Genomic DNA, 15307 nt, shown 5'->3' on the forward strand with positions numbered 1-15307 from the left:
TTTTTCTTTCAGTCTGATTCCCTTTATTTTGAAACTATCCCTCCCTCTTTTTTCCCCTTCTTTTTCTTTGAGCGCCCTCGCACCTTCTTTTCATTCTGTCCTGTGCAAATAATTGATGACTGTGAGGGATGGATGGCAGGCTAGTAGTGATTAGAAGATCTATGTGCCAGACGAGCTGCTCTCCTACCATGAAAACGGGCTGTGAGCCTGAGAGGACCCCAGGGATAGAAGGAAGGAAGTCACAGTATCTCCTGCTTACCTGTTGATGGTGCCGCCACATGCAGTCATTGCCGAGAGACAGAAAGAGATGTAGCCTAATTGTCCCTCTAACATCCTCGTAACTCTGAATCAGTCGCTAACGGGAGGTGTGGTGTAGTAGTTAAAGTGCAGAGATGGTAAAGGAACTGATCGTGAGCCATCATCACATTCGTTCCACTCACCCTCGTTATAAGAATATAAATGGTATCTAGAATTTGAGTTAGGTAAAAGATTTCCAAAACTGATTGAATTCCAATTCATACGCTCTCAAGTTTGATTCACCTTGCTTCAATTCGCATTCATTTGAGTATATTGCAGTAATTAATTTGAATACTTATGAAAGGTTTTCTGATTCTAATGCAGTAAATGTTATAGCACTTTAATTACGTTATTATTAATTTGTGTTGGGAATGGCTACATTGGTCATATTTTAATTTTTAATTTACTTGCTAAATGCAACTTTTTTTATAAACCTTTTTAGTAAGTCTTTTGCACATGAATTGTATGTTTTTAATTCGCTAAAATAACTTAGAATCTTATAAGAAGAGTTCGTTTCAGGATTCAGACTGTGAATTTGTGTTTTTGAAACATTAAGAGAACCAACTCCTAAAAGTAGTGAGAGTTCATTAAATATTCTATACTGATCATGCTGTATGTTTCATTAGAAGATCCAACTCCTAAAAGTCTATTGTTTTGAATTTTATGTTACACTGGCCATGTTTTTGGTTCACTGAAAGAACCAGCTCATGAGTCATTCGTTTCGGGATTCACTTTTGCACTGGTCGTACTAATACAATATGTTATTTAAATCACTAAAAGAACTGTCTTGAGAATATTCTATTTTGGGATTTAGGCTACAAGTGGTCCTTGCTGTATGCTTGCGATTCACTAAAAGAAACGAATCATAAGAGTCGATCATTGAATGAATTTGGCTGCACTGGTTGCAGTCACACTGTTTCGGTTGATTTGTATAATTTGAAAGAATTGGAAGTAGTTAAAATAAGAACACTTTGAAAGAATACATTGGCTTTCAAGTCTTTTTCCATCCATGTAATCATTCTCATTTTCCTCCACCTGAACTGCGTTGCACGCTGAGCCTTAGTTTACCACCTTTAGTTTCACAGAAAAAAATATATATATATTTGGTCTGGATGCAAATGTCAGGCGCTGTTCTTGCTGAAGAGGTCCTCATTTAGAAATGTTCAAATGATGCACTAGCTGATGCATGAACACAGAAGCTCCTCTTTATCTCAGCAGAGACCTGCGTTGTAAGGTAAATGATCTAGATTTAAGAAAGGCAGACCAGCATGTTTCTTTTATGCACAGTCCACAGTAAGCCTTTTTCAAGCAATGTCAAAACACCTTTTTCCCTAATTTTTGTCCGGAAACTTTTGTTCGCTGTTCTCACTTTTTTTTCCCTTCATCTCTTCTCTTTTCTCATTCTGTAAGCCAACACGCCTCAACCTCTCTTGTGTCTGACTCTAAGTTCCAGTTCCTTCTCTTGGCCCCGGGCTGCGTCCATCTGCCTCCCCGTGCACTGATCCCTCATTCGGCATGACTGTGAAATTAGGGCCTGGAATGGAGAGAAAGGGGCCTCTTTGGTCTTAATGTCTGTTGGAGGGAAAGGGGAAAAAACAGCAGATAGCAGGTAGCTGGCGTGGGTCAGTGTTATGAATGCTGGGCAGACAAAATAACAGGGTTAAACCGCAGATAGCACAGGAGTAATCCAAGGGGCCATGTGTGGAAAAAGAGCCCAAGCTCGGGGCCTTCCAAGCAGCCTTAGTCTCTGAGGGCACCATGTTGGGTCTGAGTGATAAAATGTTCTGGGCTGCCATATGTGGAAGTGTGTGTGCGTTTTAAACGCCCCACTTCGATTAGAGCTAGTTGACCTGTCTTGCCCCCAGGCTACCGGATCGCTACAGCTGCTAGTCTTCTTGTAACGCATCCTGGAATGAAGTGGATCTAGATGTGGTCCTTCAAGCCCCGATTGCACGGCAAGAGAAACCCACATTATCTGATCCGTCTGGCTCACGGCTGCGAGTTGGCCAGGGGGAGATTGGGTGTTGTTGGCTTGGACTCTGCGGAAAAAAAACATGCAAGTCTAAGAGTCACGGCCATCTTCCATCTGTCAGTGGTCGATTGGGACGCAGAGGGAGAGGAGGGGACGTGCTAAGCGGCTTCCCCATTGGCCGTGCCAGTCCAGTGGTGTGTGTGGGACTGTTCCAGCTCCGCCGTGACAGCGGGGGCAGGCCCGCTGGCTGCTGATTGGCAGCGATAAGTGCCGGGCTGCTGGGGTCAGCATATGGCAGGGCGTGATAGCGGAGAGAGTGGAAGAGCTTTGGGTCATAGCCTCCTTCCTTCTGACTCTGGCTTTTCCAAAGGCAACCGAGCTGATGGAAGCAGCAGGCCAGCGCTTCCCCTTTTGTCCCCATGCTTGAGCGGCCTGCGTGCACACACACACACACACACGCACGCACACACACACACACACACGACGTAGCCACAGCCAAACGCCTAACGGGCAGCGCTGCCACACACTGCCAGCACTCACAATGGGCCCTATTGTGTCCCCGTAACAACGTGGTTTGCTGGTCTGTGTGTGTGTGTGTGTGTGTGTGTGTGTGTGTATAAAGGGGGATGGAAGGTTGCACTATTCACTAATTGTCCCATCAGTGCCGAAAAAGGGGGTGGAACAGATTAGGGGGGGTTTGGGGTATTGGTGGGGTCAGTGCTTAATTGCTTTTGCCATTTTCTTTCTCTTCCTGCCTGTTTATCTCTGCATTTTGTGCTTTAGTCATTACTGTAGCTGCACAAGCGACACCCGTCGGTGTTGTTTTTTCCAGCACAGTTCACCTCAGTGGCATTAATACGTCTATCAATCACTGAGCCACTCCTCCTAACTTCGCTCCTGTTTTGACCTGTTAGCACCGACAGCTTCATCCCCAGACTTTCCAGTCAGTCAAACAAGGCCGTGTGTGAATGAGTGAGGTGCAGGGTGTGTTAACAGAAAAAAAAAATGTTGTTGTCTGGCCCCCTCTGGCTCGGGATAGATTGGTAAACAACAAGCTCCCTGGGGGTGCATGGCGATGGGGAATGTGGGCCTGACTCTTACGAAGTGTTTAGGATGCGCTGCAGGCTTCTCTCATGAAGTTTGTGGTTAGTGTAGCAGAGACACTGTCTGTCTGTCTGTCTGTCATTTTATCTATCTGTCACTGTCATTCATTCAACCATTATATCTGTTGTCTTCTTGTCTTTCTGTCATTCTATCATTCTTTTTCTGTTATATTCTGTTATTCTGTCTGTCTGTCTGTCATCTATTTGTCTGAAGCTTTTTGCATGTATTTAAAAAAAAAAATTATGACTTTTAAGGGATGAATTCAGAATCTATTGTTCTATCGGCTTGTCTTTCTAACATCCTATTGTTCTGTCTATGATTCTATCTGTTTGTCTTTTTCTGTCATTCTATTCCATTTTGCCTATCTGTCATTCTACCATCATATCTGTTGTTCTGTCTTATCTGTATGGCCTTCTGTCTGTTGTGTCGTTGTCTTTCTGTCTTCGATTTATTCTGTCTATCTATCTAGCTATCTGTGTTTGAAATATTGACTTTTTGCAAGTATTGTCTAATCAGTTCTTTGAATTTTTATTAGTTTACAGAAAAAGTTTACTTTTATGACTTGTAAGGGATGAATCCAGAAATCAGTACCTTCAGCCTTTGTTCATTGTAAGCGTATGGGAAATTGTGCAATCACTTATTTTTAGGGAGAGTGGGATATTCTAGAAGTGTCCTAAATTGCCTCATTTTACAAGAATAAGGGCCTAAATAAAATAAAAAAGTAATAAAAAATATAATACATTTTGACTGGTAGAGAATTGGATAATGATGTTTTATTTTATTTAAATGTTTGTCCCGCAGTGCATCAGAACCTGCTGAAACATGTTAAAAGATAAACACTCCTTGTGCCAATTCAGACCTCGACCGTTTCTGCGAAGCTAAATGTGATTTAAAGAATTAATAGCCATGGCATTTGAAAGCCGTGGTGAAAAATCTCCACTCTCAGTAAAACCACAAAATCAGGTTACTGTTTAAAAAAAGACATGCACGGGAGGCAGATGGCAAGCCCACCTTCACTCATTCATACTAATCAGGCCTGCCACGTACGTGTAGCTCGGCGTACACGCAGCCCTCTCTGATAGCATTAGCGCTGACTCGCACGTCGTGAATGTTAAATAAATGTTGCATTTGCAACAGCAGCACGCACATCACTTTCCCCCTGGGGCGTGGGGACAGGACGCGGGGCGATAAATCGGGCCGGCCGCTCTCAGGGCTGTATTTCACGAGCCCTTCAATTTGGTTTCAGCGGAGATTAATAGGAGAGGCTGTGATGCTGGAGCCCGGGCCCAGATCAGTGTCTCGGAGCCCCAGGCAACGGTGCATTAGCCTGGGCTATCTCCCCTCTCATCTGCTTGTGCCACGCGGAGACATTGGCCGTAATGATGGGGCTATGGCAGCCAGCCGCAGCACCGTGCCTCACTAATAAAATCACTGTTAGGGCCACGATATCAGCAGGCATCAGATGGAAAAATAAACCGATTAGCCTGCACTTCAGGGCACACATAGATTTCTGTAATTATACTCTGTAAAACTCCTCAAATTTGATTATTTGTGTGATGTTTTTCTCTGTCACTTTTCTGATCTCGTTCTCCGTCTCTCTAGCGTTGGCGTGGATGTATTTGTATTGGTGGATTTTGGCTTCTTTCTTCATTGGAACAGGAAAAGTTTGAGAGAAATTACATAATTTGAGATAAAAATGAGATGATAAAACATCAAGGCAATCTGCTATAAAATACATGTCCTCTGTTAAAAACATTATAACATTCTTTGTTGGAAGTCGTCTTAACTGAATCAGAAAAGTAATGTCCACATCAAGCAAAGTGTACAAGTGAAAACAACTGTCTAAAATCATTCTAAGCAAAAATCTGTTCGTCGGATTTTGACAACAGGGGAGGAACTTAAATTAATTTGTTTCTAACAAACGTAGCTTTTTGTTTCACTAGAGCCTAATTAAAAGACTGGAAGTGATTACTTGAAGAGCATTGTGATGTTTTTAATCAGATATTTGGATTTTCTTTCTGACAGCATCCATTCACATTGGTGAGTAAGTGATGTAATGCTTAATTTCTTCAATTCTGTTCTGATAAGGAAAGAAACTCCTTTACATCTTTGATGTTCTAATAGTAAGTAAATGTTCAGCATATTTCACATTTTGCTGAACTGTTACTTTAAGCAGCGTGACTAAAACTGTATATCGGCTAAGTGATTTCTCATAGGGTTTGACAGACGTGTCCTGACAAAAGCACCTGTGGAGACCCTGCGGTTTGTGGTTTGAGTGAGTGGGCTCCTCTGTGTGTATCCCACCGGGATGTGTGTGAGGATACGAGAGCCGTTCAGGCAGACGGACAGTGGCTCTCTGTGGGGCTGCAGATCCTGTTCTGGGTTTCTTTTGAAAGGTGCCAATGCTGTCCTACAGAGGAATTCTCAGCACAGATAATAACAAGCACAACATGTGGAGAAAATGACTGATCATGTGTGTAATTAAAATGAGCCGTGTGTGTGTGTGTGTGTGATTGGGGACAGTGTTCTCACCGGGCTCGTCAGTAACTGTGCTGTGTTAATTTGCAAGGCGAGAGCAGGGAATAGCTGTGCTCTCTGAGAGTGGAGATATTGGCCGTGTGTCATCCTTGTACTGTCACACATTCGATTGTCCCAGAACTCTCGGATAAGCTGATGTTTCCAGACACAAATGTCCTTTGAGATGCCCCGTTTTTATTTGCGTTCGTACTAGGTTTTATGATTCATTTATACATCAGTTCAGTGAAATTAATGTGTTGTAGTTGAAAATGTAAAAACATTTTATGTAAAGAAAGTGAAATTACAATTGATTGGAATTCAAATTCATGTAATTAACTTTTAAAACAGATTTGTAACACAAATATTGGGTAAAATAATCCTTAGGAAATCATTATGATTTGCTGTTCAACATTTATTACTATTATTATTATTATTATTATTATTATTATTATTATTATTATTATCAGAATTTCTCAGGTTTCTTTGTTGAATAGATCCAAATATCAGCATTTGGGAGAGAAAATGGAGAAATTAATACTTTTAGCAAAACTGCACTAAATTTATCAGAAAATTATGATAAAGACATTCATTGTTTTATACTTTATATATATATATATATATATATATATATATATATATATATATATATATATATATATATATATATATATATATATATATATAAAAAATTTTTATTTCAGATAAATTTATTACAGAAACCTGAACAAATTCTACTTTCAAAACAACATAAATATTGTTTTCAACATAATAATACTAAATATTTTTGACCACCAAATCAGAATATTAGAATGATTTCTGAAGGATCATGTGACCTGAATTAATAATGCTAAAAATTAATCTTTGAAATCACAGGAATAAAATACATTTTAAATTATATTCAAATATAAAGCAGTTATTTTGAATAGTAAAAATATTTAAAATAAAAAGAAGAATAAATCCTACTGACCCCGAATGTTTTTAAACTGTTAGTGACATTTCATCACAATTTTGTTGTCCAGGGTGAAATAAAACTTCCTTAATTCCATTAAAGAAAGTTCCTCTTCCATCATTCCAATTCCGTCTTCCTGTGGAGTGTGACCAATTAAATTTAATTTAATTCACAATCACGAATTAAAAGGGAGCTAATTCTTCACATATTCACCATGGTCATTGTTTTCTTCTGCCAGCGGTTTTGATGTCTCTCAGAGGTCATTGCCGTCTACCTAAAAGTGTTCGCCAGACACCATGTTGTTATAGAGGAGTTGGCAGGGTCAAAGTGGCTGACATGACTTTGACATCATGAAAAGCTTCTCCTCCTTTCCAGAGGCGTGCTCCTGTTCTCCAGCGCTGCCGTCGGCGTCGAGAGGGGGAGGGAACGAAATCGAGGGTAGCGGGAGTGATCAATTTGGAGGCTATCAGCACCAGCATGTTCGGAGTGCTGAATTAACACACCACCAGGGACTGTTCCTGGAGCCCACCACGAGTCCTTCACTCCTAATGTGCTAACAAGCTCACTTTTGCTGTCTCTTCAGTGGCAATTTCTCTCTTTCCTTCCAGAGCCCAGGAGTTCAGCGCGGTGACAATGAAAAGCTCCGTAGGAGGGGGGGAAGAGGCCAGGAGTATTTTTTCCCCCCTCCTGCCTTTCATCCACAGGGAAAATGAGTTTCTGGTAATGCACAAAAGGCTCTTTTTTATCCTCCTCTCCTCTTCTAGCATGTGATGCTAGAGAGGGCGCGAGAACCCGGCACGCACTCTCTTAAAAGGACTTTCTCCTTTTTAACAAGCCGTCATAAAAAAACACCACCCATCAAAAATTCAATTACAGTGGATGCAAGGCCTGGGTTATTTGGGTGAATACACGGTGCAAAAAAGAGAGAAGGGAAAAAAGAAGAAGTGTTTTTCCCTTTACCTCTCTCTTTGTGACACACAAAGAGCATCTGAAGTCAACAGCGGAGAGGATTTGTTGTCTTGGTGACAGGGTGGCATTAGAGACTCATCTCAGGTTCAGGATGGTGACCACATGTTGGGCGGCTCTGAGAGGGCTATTAAGACGCACAGCGGTGCTGCTCACGCTCTGCTCTCTGGTTGGAATGGTTGCCCGGACTATCGGCATAAAATCTCGTCCACTTTGCAGCTTATTCTGGACATGAGGCATCTGCAAGTCGTAGGTCAGGACTAGTCCCTGTCAGACCTAGACCAGTAACAAACCTCTAAGATCCAGATATTGGCTAACACCGGGCAATTCAAAACCAAGACCTCTCAAGACTACCAGACTTTTTAGTCTAAGAACTAGGTTCTTCATTTTAGTCTGAAATTGAGGAAAATCTAATGTAATCCAGCTTCAAAGTGTTTGTATAGTTGCATTTTTTTAAATGGAGATTTTAGGTGTAAATATTTCATGTCAGTTAGTTTTAAGCAGACTGAAATGGCATCCAAGTTTAAACTTCTGTTCAGATTTTTTGTAATGTCTCAAGGATGTTATTTTATGCATTTATTTTTTATACAGTAATAACAGTATTGAAATATTATCACACTTTAAAATAGCCATGTCAGTCTTTGTCACATTAAATAATTCTTAGTTGATTTGCTGCTCAAGAAAAATTTATTTTTATTATCAATATTGAATAATGGAAACTGATAGAATTTTTTTGTAACATTATACATGTTTTTAACATTTGATTAATGCATCCTTGCTAGATAAAAGTTTTTTTTTTTTTTTTTTTTTTTAATTGCTTACCCAAACCTTTGAATTATAGATTTGATGAATCTTATTTTCAATTACATTTTTGCTGTCACACCATAGGAGACATTTATACATTAACTACCCTTTTATATCCGATTCATCTTTTATGTATATGGGTTTTGTGTATGTATTTTGGCTGGCAGGGTTTGTGCAGTATAAATTAGTCTATGTCTGCTTGCCAAGTTTAGTTTTAATAACTTGGAAGTGCAGAACAGGGAGGCCACAGCTGATGTCTACAAACAGAAGCTTTGAATTCATTTACAGCAGTCGTGACTGAATGTCACAGTCACTGAGACCATATGAATGCTATTCTAAGCTGATAATATGGCTGTCAAGACCGTCACCGGCTCAGTCATGTTCTGCTTATGGTTGTAGTGCAGCATGTGTCTAATTACGTCTCACCCACAGACACTTTCTCTCGCTGCTTTCTCTTCTCCTCTGTGGGAACCTCTCACCCACTCGCGCTAGGGTTCGCTCTCAAACAGCAGGACCCGTCGGCAGGAAACGGGTCTGCTGGAGACAGGAAAAGGCAAACGACAGATCTGCGTGAGTGTTGCGTTTCCTGACGGAGACGCTTCCTACGTGTTCCTCCTCACCGGCAGAAACACCCAAAGAACTAGAGCCGAGAATATCTTCCCCCTGCCTCGTCTCAGCAGGACTTTAGTTTCTCCATGCTCCTCCATCAAGTTTCTCTACTGACGCAGCATCCGTCGTTATCCGAATCGTGTGCTCTTGGCTTACTAAGTTATGAATGCAGCACAGACCATATGCCACCGGTCTACTTAATCAAATCGTCCCCATTAACAGAATCCCTCCGTTTTTAAACCCATACACGGCGGCATAATCCAATCCCTTCCATTTACTCAATACCATCATTTTTCTTAACTGAATAACACAGACAGTAAGATGTCCATTGATACCCAATGTCACCATACGTAAAGCAATGACAGCTTCGTAACATGGTTTACAGTATGATGGGAGAATTATTAACCCGTGGCATCCTGGCTAACTGTTTGACCCCTATTGATGTGTTTTTGTCGCTTACGAAATCGATGCGCCAATCTTGTTTGACTTTAACTCGTATGTTTATCAGCTACGAAGAGCGAGCGAGATATCTGGAGACGATAGTCCAGCACCACTTGGAACCGACAACGTTTGAGGACTATGCAGCTCGTGTTTTCTGCCCTGCACCTTTCCATCATCTTCCCTCTGAAGCAGGTGGGCATGGACTTAATGAACTGTTTCTTAATTCATCCGTCATTTTGCACCACTCACTGTTCACCTTAACTCACAATTTCATTCAGCTTAAAGTATCACATGCACACTTGATTTCTAGTCACTACATTTATATTTTTATGCATTTTGCTAATGCTTTTACACTGCATTTGATAATATACATACACAACCGTTCTAAAGTTTGGGGTCCATAAGATTTTATTAGACTTTTTCGGAAGGAAGTGTTATGCTCAACAAGTATATATTTGGTCGAATTTGAAGTGAAAAAATCTAATGTTGTAAAACGTTATTAAATTTCAAACAGCAACTAGAGGTATCTGTTTTAGTAACAGTCACGCTGCTTAATATTGTTGCAGAAACCGCTAAACATAGAAAATAAATGAAAACCGCATTTATTTGATTTGATAAATGCCTTTGCAGTTATTTTTAACCAATTTAATGCATTACTGCCCAATACAATTTCTTCCTAACAAAATCTTACTGACCTCAAACATTTGAACTTTGGTTTTCTGGGAAGCAAACCCATGGCCTTGGCATAGCTAGTGTCAAGCTCAACTATTTGAGATTAAGGAATGCAAACCTTAAAATGAACAGGGCTGCTGAACTTGAAGCTAAGGCAATCTAGAAGTAGCCTTATGCCCTTTTTTGTGGAAGACATTTCTGAGAAATCAATTGCGGAAAAATTAATTGAAAAGAAAATTCACTGATCATTTCCCCCAGTCACTCAATTAGAGTCGTTATCCAAGCCTTTCATTCACATGCATGACTTTACACAGATTGAGGTGTTGTGCTTTAGTTCAGTCATTGCAACACAGTTTGCTTTCGGGCTGAAAAACAATCTTCAGTTTTTAGTATTTTGTTTTTCAAACCCAAAGCTTTTATTCTAGCTTTTGTGTCGGGCTCCTGGTACCTTCTAAACCCAAATGATCATTTTTCTTTTCTTTTTTTTTTCATTCACATTTAATTTTTGTTATTTTTATTTTGTTCATTTTATGTTTCCCCTTCAGATCATAATCTTTCACTTGTGTGTATCTAAAGGTAAGATTCCTGAAGATGCCGTTACACTGAGGCTGCCTGATTGTCTTTTGCGTTTGTTTGGCTTGTAACGACGTTATGAGCTCCTTCTCTTTTCGCTTCATCTTGTTTGTTCGATTCCTTTCTAGACTTTTCTCTTCTTTTTTTTTTTTTTTTTTTTCCATGTGTTCTGTACTGTTTTTGTTCAATGGGAAGTTTGGAGCATTCATTGCATGGCATGTTCACACAGGATCCCTAATACTGACCAACATGTACACTCTTCTTCACCTCTCTCTAGGTTCCTAGCATTCATGTGTGTTTCCAGCATGATCTCACAGCTTCACTCACCTTATCCTCTTCTTTATATCACACATATGTCTGTCTATCTGTGTAAATGTTGAATGAAATCAACAGAATGGTACAGTATAACTGCTCTGATGCGGGTAATAGCTCAACGTTTTTTTAGCAGCCTTTGTTCCGGAAGTATTTTCCTTTTCCATAAGTGTTTTTTAAGATTCTTATACCAACCCTTGATTGAATCACGACATAAAAGAAAATGGTCTCTTAGGGGTTCAATTAACTAAATGTCACACAAATTACTGCAAATCATAATTTTAACTATTTTACCAATGCATTCTTTTCAGTAAAAAAAACCTACCTCCACTTTTGCTGTAATGCGAACATCCATTTTAAATAAGCGCCTTTATAGCAATGACCATTTGACTCTACACTGCAACATTTAGGTTCTGTATGTTTTTTTTTGTTTTCCATAAAGGACATCGTACAAATTATTTCACTAAAGACTGGCGTAACGATGCTAAACATTTTTGCGTCAGAATAAATTTAATTATTCCTCCTTTTAAAATATATCAATAGCAGAGAACAGTTATTTTAATTGTAGTAATGTTTCATAGTAGTATTTTTGATCTGACAGAGCACTACAAATATTACCAACCTTACATTTTTGAATGGTAGTGTACATTACCTCCTTTTCAAATGCTGCAAAACTCATGTAGGGCTTTTTGAAAAAATAATGGCGCATCATGTGGATGGTATTTTACTTCCGGAACCCTGCTGCTGAGCACGATTGCTTTACAGAAGTGATTCAGGTAAAACTTTTGCAGCTGATTTGCTTGCCTTATTCAAAACCACCGGAGAGTAATAGATGGGGTGTTGCAGTATCGGTTCAGTGAGGTTGGTGTCTCAGCATTCGTTTTTAGACTTTAGCTGCTAGTGGGTGGTAATGCTGACATCTTTTCACGTTGCGTGTGTGTAAGTCGAGTAAATGAGCGCGAGTGTGTGTATGAATAATAAACCTTCATGAGCGTGTGGAGAGATCAGCTCTTGCAATTGTTGTCTTGTATTTTATGTGCACCTGCTACTGTTTTCCCTCTCAGCCTGCTCACACCTTTATCTTGTATCTCTTCTCTTTTTCTTCCTCCTGTCTTTTTTGTATTCTTCCTCTACTTTCTCTTACATTCCACATCACTTGGCATCTTTGCTGCCCCTCTCTCTCTCTCTCTCTTGTCCTTTCTATCTGCCACTTCTGTCCATTTTTGCACCCCAAGAGAGAAATGCTGTGATTTTTCTGCTCCTTCCCAAACCTCAACTAGAAAACATTGGGCTCATCAAGGTAAAGGGAAAAGGCTTGAAACGGAAGGTCTTTCACGCTAGCTGTGAATGGTATGCTGGAACTGAAAACGGCAAAGTACCTTCTTTGTTTTTTTTCCTCCCTATTCCTCTTTTACTATGTAGTTTGTGTTGCGATATTTTAACTGCTCCCCTGTTGGTCTCATCGAAGGACGAGGTGTCAGATCTCAGCGTTGATTAGTCCCAGCATCCCCTGTGATTTCGCTCTGTGAACTTCACCCACAATGCACTAGTGCATTAACCTCTCACGCCTTTCAGGAAGGGGTTATCACACTTATTTTGGTTACTTCTGGCCTTTGTATACCATTTGCCAAAATTAGTCTAACTGAGAGGTTTTTCCAGTTCCAATCTGAGTGAAATTCACAGTGATGACAAAAAAAGACTTAATATAGTCATATATTTCCCCCATTTCAACCCAATATGTATTTTATATTCGAATTCGCTAAACCAAAGCTAAATGTAATGAGATGTCACATTCGAAATGTAGATGAGTTTAGCATGTGAACGATCTGACATCGTGATGTTCTGATCTGTCTTTTCTTCTTCCTCCACCCCATCCCTCCCCGACAGGCTCATGCCTCGAGAGTCATCAGGCCGAAAGTCCAGCAATGCAGGTAGACGGGAGCGACTTAGCCTCGCCAATGTCACCTCGTGCTAGCAAGAGCCGGATGTCCATGAAGCTCCGCCGTTCCTCGGGCTCCGCCAACAAGACTTGACCTGAGCGAGAAAACACACACTTCACTCCATTCGCGCTCACTCCAGAACTCCGCCCACTGCACTGTCAGAGACACACCACGCCCTCTTGCCTGCGGTAGCCACGCCCCCGACGCTGTCTGACTCCTCCCATTCAGAGCCGGAGTGATCAAAGATGACTGAAAGGTTTATTTTTGTCGATCTGATGGATATCGCGTTGCGTTTTACTTAAATAACTTCCTCTGCTGTTGTTGTAGCTGGTGCCACTGAAGCTGCCCCACTACTCAGAGTGCCAGTGATCATTAAAAAAAATTATCTTTTTGATTGCCATTGTATCAACCACAACTTTTTATATTTGTACAGAAGACGTGACAAATTGATGGCGGAAAAAGCGATCGAAAACATGTTTGTGGAGCAGATTCGCGTTTAAACTGAAGCACTTCTTGCTGTTACGTATTTCAGTTTGTTTTCACTCCTATTGTGGAACATGTTTTTATATAACATTGACACTCACATTTGTTTATTTGCTGGTTTTCTTTTTGGATCACGGTTTATTACAATTTGTATATTCAGTTTTTTCTTCATTAGAATGTTACTGATTTTTTTTTCTCTTGTTAATGTTATACCGAACCGCCCCTTTGTCATTTGTAACGGTTATTTGTGCGTGTATATATCTATAAATATAAAATATATACATATTTAATGTATGTGTATAGTGTATGAACAGTATCTGATCTGTGTACATATTTAACAGTATTTAAATCAACCAAAAAAAAAGTCAAAAGGCCACTTAGAACAAGTCAAAGAACAAGTCTTCAGCTTAAATGTCTGTCTGTATGGCTAGATATTTGCTGGACTCTGTCCCGTCGTTTTGTTTCGTTGCACAGCAGCCTTAGAGACGAGCCCATGCAGGTTTATCAGCATAAATCATTTGACTGCAATGCTCTTGATTCATCTCATCTTAGATGGGATTTTTAAGGAAAGTGTGAATGAGTTGCCACATTAACAGGTCTTGCGGGGAGATGGCGAAGTTGCCAAATTGAACCGAATTACCCGCTTCAGGATTTTTCGAGCTAGTTCAACAGTGGACGGCGCATTTCGAGACATTCAAACAGCCTTTTTTTTTTATGTGTAGACGTGGAAGTGTACAAAAAACATCATTGACACTAGCTTTGGTCTGCACTTTTCCGTTTAATTTTGAACGCTTAAGGGATATAAGGGTATCTGGCCCTGTAGACTACGGATGCAAGTTATAACTGTTGTCATGTTTAAGATAAAATCCAGTTTGTATATTTTCTTGAAAGCTATGCGAGACTTCATGAGGGTCAGATTTTATTATTTTTCTTTTTAATTTGAAATCGTTTAGAAATTTATCAGAAGAAAAAAAAAATAAAAATTTGTGCAGTCGAAATCATGCAGCACCCTTCTGGATTGAAATTATAACGTGTATATTAAAGGCCTGCACACAAGCAACTGAGACCTGTGCGTAATTTCAAAAGAAAAAAAAAAAAAAAAAAACATCCTCATGGGTAGATTTTGTGTATGTTACTACTGACCAAATGCTGCATGATTCCAGTACTAACTGCATGTGTTGATATAACAGCTGCACAACACACAAGCACACGCACAGATCCACAATATTGTCATATGCTAGTATCTCTATACATTTGTATCGGATGTCGAAGGAGAGTGGATGTGCAACTACACATAAGAATAAAAGTATTCTTACAACATAGCAAAACCTGTGCAGTTTATTTTTTAATTTTTTGAACTGATTTCTGTTTTTAGGTTTTAAGCAGCGGCTCCAGTGTATTTGTTGCGAATAACACGTAAGCTACATTTAAAAGGATATTTGAAGACCGTTCAGTTTATTGACCTCTTTGTATCCCCCGTAACAGCTGAAAATGATTACATATGAAAATATAAATATGACACTTGTGGTTCGTTACATGTAGGCCTCTAATAGTCTTGATGTATGCTATGGCATTTCCTGGCAGTTATGATATAAATAAATTTTTTTGCAGCTATTGTTGTCAATTAAAATATAATGAAATGTACAGTACCTTTATTTATGATCTAGA

At 39.8% G+C, this 15307-nt stretch overlaps 1 protein-coding gene across 10 annotated transcripts in view; it reads left to right on the forward strand.

The window, feature by feature from the left end:
- The window catches only part of ralgapa1 (Ral GTPase activating protein catalytic subunit alpha 1), a 60075-nt gene extending 45114 nt beyond the window's left edge, over window positions 1-14961 (forward strand). For 5 of the 10 annotated variants that reach the window (XM_043263816.1, XM_043263821.1, XM_043263819.1 and 2 more), the window contains 3 exons: window positions 9727-9851; window positions 12452-12566; window positions 13104-14961. In XM_043263816.1, coding sequence (XP_043119751.1) covers window positions 9727-9851; window positions 12452-12566; window positions 13104-13191 — 328 coding nt within the window. In that variant the 3' untranslated portion in view covers window positions 13192-14961. Of the gene's footprint in view, window positions 1-9726; window positions 9852-10876; window positions 10908-12451; window positions 12567-13103 lie in introns of all 10 variants that reach the window. The other 5 variants (XM_043263818.1, XM_043263825.1, XM_043263823.1 and 2 more) reach the window with 2 other exon arrangements.
- The last annotated feature ends 346 nt before the right edge of the window (window positions 14962-15307 follow it).

This window comes from Puntigrus tetrazona, chromosome 17, assembly GCF_018831695.1.
Source record: "Puntigrus tetrazona isolate hp1 chromosome 17, ASM1883169v1, whole genome shotgun sequence".
Classification (NCBI taxonomy): Eukaryota; Metazoa; Chordata; class Actinopteri; order Cypriniformes; family Cyprinidae; genus Puntigrus; species Puntigrus tetrazona.